This window comes from Sinocyclocheilus anshuiensis, unplaced genomic scaffold, assembly GCF_001515605.1.
Source record: "Sinocyclocheilus anshuiensis isolate Anshui unplaced genomic scaffold, SAMN03320099.WGS_v1.1 scaffold199, whole genome shotgun sequence".
Lineage (NCBI taxonomy): Eukaryota > Metazoa > Chordata > Actinopteri > Cypriniformes > Cyprinidae > Sinocyclocheilus > Sinocyclocheilus anshuiensis.
The window spans coordinates 1875139-1882777 of NW_015552582.1; the positions used below are offsets into that span (position 1 = coordinate 1875139).

The 7639-nt window shown below is 39.8% G+C and overlaps 1 protein-coding gene across 1 annotated transcript; it reads left to right on the plus strand.

Moving 5' to 3' along the window:
• The first annotated feature begins 242 nt into the window (after window positions 1-242).
• Window positions 243-3469, plus strand: LOC107665402 (connective tissue growth factor-like). The gene is made up of 5 exons (XM_016456276.1): window positions 243-986; window positions 1214-1430; window positions 1523-1774; window positions 1981-2192; window positions 2310-3469. Exons 1-5 carry the CDS (start codon window positions 927-929, stop codon window positions 2604-2606), a joined length of 1038 nt encoding a protein of 345 aa, XP_016311762.1. The 5' UTR covers window positions 243-926; the 3' UTR covers window positions 2607-3469.
• Window positions 3470-7639: the final 4170 nt, after the last annotated feature.

Sequence of the window (7639 nt, forward strand, 5' to 3'; positions counted from 1 at the left end):
TACTCACCTTCATTTGTTCTTCTGTGGAACCAAAAAAAAAATATATATATATATATATAACTGCTTTTATAATGAAAGTCAGTGGTGTCCAAAACAACATAGGACACAACTGACTTTCATTGTATAGACAAAAATAAAAAATAAATATATTACATATATTTACATATGCCTTCTTTTATGTTTCTCAGAAAAAAAAGTCAGATTTGCAGATTTGGAAAGACAAAGTTGAGTAAGTAATTACCAGACTTAAACAATGATGTTCATTTAAGGGTGAACCGTCCTTTAACTGCATATTGGCCACTTATAAACTAACAGTCATTATCATCAACTGTCAATCACCACACAGTTATTTAGAGAACAAGGCACTAAAGGCCAAAAGCTAGCCTTATTAAATCTGAAAAACATGCACACATCTATCTCTAAGACAAATTGCTTAAACTACCACTAAGCACTGCAAGGTAATGCAAAGACTGCACTTTTATTTTGCTGTGTGACAGCCCAGGAATGTCGGATAGCAGTGGGTGCAGGTCTAGTGGACGGGGGGAGGGGAGTGGAGAGTGGAGGGGGGGCAGGAAACTAGGAAAGAATGCCAGGAATGCCCATGTTTATCCAGCGCTCCATTGAGGTGGAGGCAGTCCACCACAGCGTGGTGTGTATAAAGGAAGCTCAGCTGCTGCTGGAGAATCAGAACACTCCAAGTCCTCCAGAGAGAAGCAACAGTCGCTTGACACTGCTCAGCCAAAACTTCATACCGAAGCTAAACTCTAGCTTTCACTCGACACGATCAGGAGGAACTGGATTCAAAGAATACACAACGAGATCACCTTGATCAAATCTGAAGAGAAGACTGCGTTACAGCTGCAAGACATTATACGATCCAAAAAAAAAAAGATTCTTTTTTAAGAGATTGGAAAGAAAAGGTCATCATGTTTTCTGGAATGAATCTAAGAGTGCTTGCTCTGCTGTGCCTGACTTTCTGTGGATGGGTAAGTCCTTTTAATGCACTATTATGAGAAAGAGACCACTATCATGTTTAAATGCATGTAGAGATCCAGACTATTAATGACTAGCAAGATCAGGTTATAACTTTAATCTTTTGCCAGACACAAACAGCTCAAAAAATGCCTCATTTTAACCCTTTGAAAGATATTTTTTAAGGTCAGTGTTGAGCAAATGTACAAAGTCTTACAAGAGCATGTGTTATATTCCTCAGGCTATGGCTCAGGAGTGCAGTGGACAATGCCAATGCCCTGATGTACCACCCCAGTGTTCGCCCGGTGTGAGCCTGGTGCCGGACACCTGTGGGTGCTGCCGAGTGTGTGCCAAGCAACTGGGCGAACTTTGCACGGAGCGAGACATTTGCGACCCCCACAAAGGCCTTTACTGTGACTATGGTTCCCCAAGCAACCGTCGTATTGGGGTCTGCACAGGTAAGGATCTTGACTGTTGGCATTCAGACGCTGAATCTATAGTTGTTGAGTTGAGACAGAGTTGTAAACCACCTTCTGTCCCCATCCCACAGCAAGAGAAGGTGCCACTTGCGTGTTTGGTGGGATGGTGTACCGCAGCGGAGAGTCCTTCCAGAGCAGTTGTAAATACCAGTGCACGTGTCTAGACGGCGCCGTAGGTTGCGTGCCCCTCTGTGGAATGGACATCAGGCTCCCCAGCCCTGACTGCCCGATGCCCCGCAGGGTGAAGGTCCCAGGGAAGTGCTGTGAGGAGTGGGTGTGCGACACCCCTCACCAGAATACCTTTGTGGGATCAGTTTTGGCAGGTGAGCATTCTTTGATCTCAACTGTTCTCCGAGTCAGAATTGTCAAAGTGGTGATTAAATGAGTCATACATATTCAGACACAGTAATGGTCTCCATTAAGGAGGTTGGAATGAATTCCGGTGCAATGATGTAATGATATGAACATTAGGATGACATCATGCAGCTGTAAGGAATGTGTTGAGTAAAGGTCTTGTCTTGCTTTGTAGCTTACAGAGAGGAGGAGACATACGGGCCCGATCCCTCCATGATGAGAGACAACTGCCTGGTTCAGACCACAGAATGGAGCGCATGCTCAAAGACCTGCGGCTTGGGAATCTCTACCCGTGTCACCAATGACAACCGCGAGTGCAGTCTTGAGAAGCAGTCCCGCCTCTGTATGGTCCGCCCTTGCGAGTCACACCTGGAGGAGAAAATCAGGGTAAGCAGCAACCTACCTTACAAACCAATCACAGCACAGCTCACTCTTGGTTCAACTGATGCATGATGATGACGTCACAGAACTTGATGGCCAACTTTTCATTTTATGCTTTTACAGAAAGGGAAGAAGTGTATCCGCACACCACGTGTCTCCAAACCCATGAAGTTTGAGATTTCTGGCTGCACCACTACCAAGTCTTTCCGGCCCAAGTTCTGTGGCGTTTGCACGGATGGTCGCTGCTGCACACCTCACAGAACCGCCACCTTGCCCATGGAGTTCAAGTGCCCAGACGGCCAAGTCATGAAGAAGCAGATGATGTTCATCAAGACCTGCGCATGCCACTACAACTGCCCCGAGGAGTACGACATCTTTGAGTCCATGTATTACAAGAAGATGGTCGGTGACATGGCGTAAAGAGACAGTGACAGCAATGCCAAAGAGTTCCATGCAGTGACTGTCCACTTGAATCGAACAGATATCCATCTCATATCTCAGCACAAAGTACTTGTTTGTCTTTTTATGGTTTGTTGCTTTCATTTGACATTTTTTTGCATGTATGTGTCTGTATCTTGTACGTGGACTCTGGATTTATATGCTGTATGTGTATTCATTTGTCATGGTGGATGTCAAAGGCTAGGAGGTGGGGATTGTAAAATGACTGGGCTCTGTTCGGACGCCCCCTAAAAAACAATACTGCACTATAGTCCGACTCTGTGACGCCCAATGTCACTGATTGGCAGATGACGCCAAGCCCCTCCCCTAAACTGTGGTGGGCAGATTCAGATTCTGAGAGAAAAATAGTAAGAAAACGGAAGGCAGCTTTTAACCCTAGAAGCTAATCGCTTCACCAAGCCGAGAGAAGGCAGAAGAAAGAGACAGAGAGAAACTGATGTGCTCTTATATTTAGTTGATTTTGTCAGCTCAGATTTTGATTGAGCTGAAACGAGACATGAAGTTTGGCCAGGAACTATGAAGGTTAATATAGCACTGAGTGTTTGACTTCGACTGTCTGGCCCCTCCTGATGGGAGAGCGTCAGTAACCCTGTCAAAAAGACTGGATGAATTGTAGCTTCATTCTATTTTTATTACAGTATCTATTTTTTGAAAGCTGTAAATAATGTACATATTTTGTACAGCTTAAGTTAATTTAAATTCAAAGCATTTGATGTCTTGCTTATTTTCTTGCTTCACCATGTTTAAAATTAGCTTAATGTGCTAACTTGACTGTTCTTCTTACAGTTTGTCCAATAATGTATTGAGAAGTGTGACCAAAAAGTTTTCACTTTTGTAGTTTTAAATAAAATATTATATTTTTATATAAACTGTCATATTTTGAGTCATTTTCACCCTGATACAGAGCCTCTTCTAATGGTAACTGTACACCCTGATGTCAATCACACATGAGCACCATGTTTTCACAAAGGCCTCTCATGTTCATACTTGCGTCAATGCCATTTTTACATCACCACTGCAGACCACACAGTTGCACCATGTGTGCAGTCCATCAAACTCAAGACCACACACGTGGTCCTACATGTACACATACATACATAAATGCATGTATATAGATAATATATTAAACTAACACTCTCATTAGCACATAAGGTGTGCACAAGTATTTTTCATGAGGTAAACTGATACAACTGATATACATTTACAACTGATATATATATATATATATATAACATTTTAATGTTTTTGAAAGAAGACTCTTAAGCTAATCTGTGTTTATTTGATCAAAAATAAATTAAAACAATAATAATGTGAAATGTTACAGCTTAAAATAACAGATTTCTTTCAGGATTATTTAATAATTAGAAAATTCAAATGGAAACTATTTAAAAAAAAATGTTTTTTTTTGTAACAATGTAAATGTCTTTACTGCACCTTTTGATCAATTTATTGCATCCGTGCTGAATAAAAAGTATTAATGTAAAAAAAATAAAACACTTTGGAACATAAGTATATATGTTATTAATATTGCGCCTAATTGTGTTTAAACACCGAGAAACCAGTCTTAGACTATTGGGGCCTTATTTTAATGATCTAAGCGCATGGTCTAAAGCGCACAGCGCAATTGCAGTTAGGGTGTGTCCGAATCCACTTTTGCTAGTTTAAGGAGGGGAAAAATGGTCGGCGCGCCCGGTGCATGGTCTAAAAGGGTTGTCCCTATTCTCCTAATGAGTAAATGGGTGTGTTTTGGGCTTAACGTGCCATAAACCAATCAGTCTCATCTCCCCTTCCCTTTAAAAGCCAGTTGCGCTCACGCCATGGGGCCTACATGGCGGAATTTGCAAGCGGAAAAAACTGAACTCTTCTCTAGTGAGGGAATGGATCTGCTCATGCACGTAATTCTGATACATGCAAAGACTGACTATCCTTTATGACATGTACAGTCGTGGCCAAAAGTTTTGGCAGTGACATAAATTTTGTGTTTTGCAAAGTTTGTGTTGTTTGTTCACATTGTTTCTAGATTATTGTGTAAAGTGATCAGATGCATTTTAAATAATTGCTAAAAGCTTCATTAGCCAAAAAATTAACTTTTCACAAAAAAACAAATTTCACAGTTTTTTTGATCCTGACACAAAATGACCAGCTAACATTAATTGACTAATCATATCAGCAGCACATGTGAAAGTGTGAATGAGTACTATTCAGGTGAAATCACTATCATACTAAATAGATTGTAAGAGCAGACTGATTGCTATAAAAGGAGGGAAGAAGCATACACAATAATAATCTTTTACATTTTAATCCTTTAATTTTTCGTTTTTAAAAATGTTTGTGTGCTACGCACCCCTGTGTGTGTCTAATAGCCTAAGCAAAGTGTACGCGCGTTGTGCGATAGCCTAAGCAAAGTGTACGCGCGTTGTGCGCCCGCCTATAGGCTGACTTTAGACCAGGTTTTTGTTGGTCAATGGCACAGTCTATTTCAGTTGCCACAAAATAGCAACGCTCCAACAATGCGCCTGAACACACCTTGTTTTCAGACCAGCACAACTGCGTCGGGCTGAAACTAGCAAAAAGAACACTTGCGTCACGCCAGGCGCCGCATTGCGCCTGGTGTATGATAGGGCCCTTGAGTTTACAGGAACCAGACAAAAAGCACACAGCGAAACACAGGTGATGTGTACACAGCAGAAGTACAAAAGAAAAAAAAGTCATGGATACACACACAAACCGTGTGTGAGACAAGGTAAATATTCAGTCAAATTAATTTACGATAAGTAGTAAGTATTATGTGATAGTAAACGGTTCAAAGAAGGGACAATAACAAAAATGTGTACCTATTTGAGGCTATGAGTGTAAAAGAGGGGGTCTGAGCTATCGAACCTTAATGACAAAGATGTCCAATTACACATTGGGCATGCACTTTGGCATCAGCAGTAGGATATAAACACTGTTAAACAATAAAAACACGTGTTGTCAATGATGTTGATAAAATATATCTGTTAGCTATGAAAACATCCACCTTTAGGCAATTTTTAGAATAATAATAATAAAAAAAAAACGCATTAATTGCTTGATTTCGGAATCGGTTTTCCGACTGGATTTGATCTGTGCAAACCACTGAAGTTATGTAGAATGAGCGCCATCTAGTGCATCGAATGTGGTAGTGAAATATTTATATTCAGAGGCTGTAGACCAAGGGTGCCCAAACTCAGTCCTGGAGGGCCAGTGTCCTGCAGAGTTTAGATCCAACTTGCCTCAACACACCTGCCACAAAGTTTCTAGTATGTCTAGTAAGAGCTTGATTAGTTGGTTCAGGTGTGTCTGATTGGGGTTGGAGCTAAACTCTTCAGTACACCGGCCCTCCAGGACCGAGTTTGGGCACCCCTGGTATAAGTTTTAATTTCTTTTGATTTTTTGGTTGCTACATATACTTCCATTTTTTGGGATAACATTGTTCTATTATATTGTGGATATTTTGTTCTATTCTTCTCTACTTTATGTGGGATTTTTGTTCCATTTTCCACGTTTAGCGTACTAATATATGGAAAATGGTTAAAAAAAAAAGAAAAATAAGTAGGCCTAGGTCTAAACTTTAACTGGTGATGTAAATCCATTGCATGGGTGTGTTCAGATAATATTTCAATCTATGATGTCTGAAATTATTATAATTCAATTATTTTAAAATTACATTTAAGATAAAAAATAAAATAAAATAAAATGGAAATAAAAAATCTCATGCACAGAATGCAAACTGTGTTTCATCAGACTTCCCAGGACAGAGTTTGGGCACCCCTGCTGTAGACTGTAGATTGATTTCTAATTTCTAGAAATTAGATTAATTTCTAACTAATTTGATGTATAAAAAAACAGAAAGTACCTGAAATCTAGAGGAATCAACCATAGAAATAATACAGTAATACAAAAATGTTGCATTTATAGGCTACTTATAATAGATGTTCATAAAACAACAGTTTTATACTATGTGGTTATTATGTATTCGATTACATCATTTGCAAAGTTTCATGGGCTGTGTAGTTGTAGCCTACCTTTGTCTTTTTTCAATTTCAACATTACATTTCTTTGTGACTTGTCTTGCTGGGTGGTTTTTGTTCATGTCGTAAGAATATTAAGTTTAGAATTTAAAATAGTGTGCAACAGGCTGCATACATCTCCAGAAAAAATTTAAAAATCTATTAACACCAAGTTCTTGATTTTGTGGCTTTGCAGGGCACAAATGTATTTTGCATTTGTAATGTGCTACATGTGCATTTACTATAGAATCTTATCAAAGCCAGTTATTTTCTCACCATACTTACATTAATATCTGGAAATATGACTTTACAGTACATTCATTCCCTCTTTCTTATCTAATTAGTTAGGCTACATGGTGGCCCCAATGCCACAAGATTAGGCTTGAGTGATTGGCCACTTTCAACAGAGATGCCTATGATTGGCTACAAAACTCAACGCTGCAAAACACGTTGTAAATAGAAACTTTTGGTTTTGTCATTTGAAACCAAAGCGCGCGCACAAAAACACACAGGATTGTTTGAAAGCGGGTGACTTCGACTGGGTACAGAATTGAGTTGATACTACTGTCTGGAACTGTAAAAGCCCACCCCAAACAATTTTAAACATTCACGGATCTACAGGAATCACACAAATGACACATTTTGAATTCAAAACGGCGAATTTCACCGAAAGGTGACAAGTTTGCATCCCTGGTACCGAAACTTGCCAAGCGGTGACGCTGGTGATGTGCGCGTCTTTACCACCTATTCTTTTGCAGCTTATATTAATACTTGCTAAACACCTACATAATATGCTGCTGCTACGTGCAACCCTAGCTAACCTGTTTCCCAGTAACCATATTAGTAATCGGACTATTACCAGTAATTCGTCTTGCAAATAATTAAACGAAAATAAGCTGTAACCCTGTTGAAAAAAACAGCATATGCTGGTTAGGTATGTTTTGACGCTGGGATGCTGGTGTA

Excerpts from the sequence above, each read along its gene's own strand:
- LOC107665402 (XM_016456276.1), top strand. The coding sequence starts at position 927 with ATGTTTTCTGGAATGAATCTAAGAGTGCTTGCTCTGCTGTGCCTGACT. Across the intron at positions 987-1,213 it reads GCCTGACTTTCTGTGGATGG|GCTATGGCTCAGGAGTGCAG; the intron begins GTAAGTCCTTTT and ends TATATTCCTCAG. Across the intron at positions 1,775-1,980 it reads TGTGGGATCAGTTTTGGCAG|CTTACAGAGAGGAGGAGACA; the intron begins GTGAGCATTCTT and ends CTTGCTTTGTAG.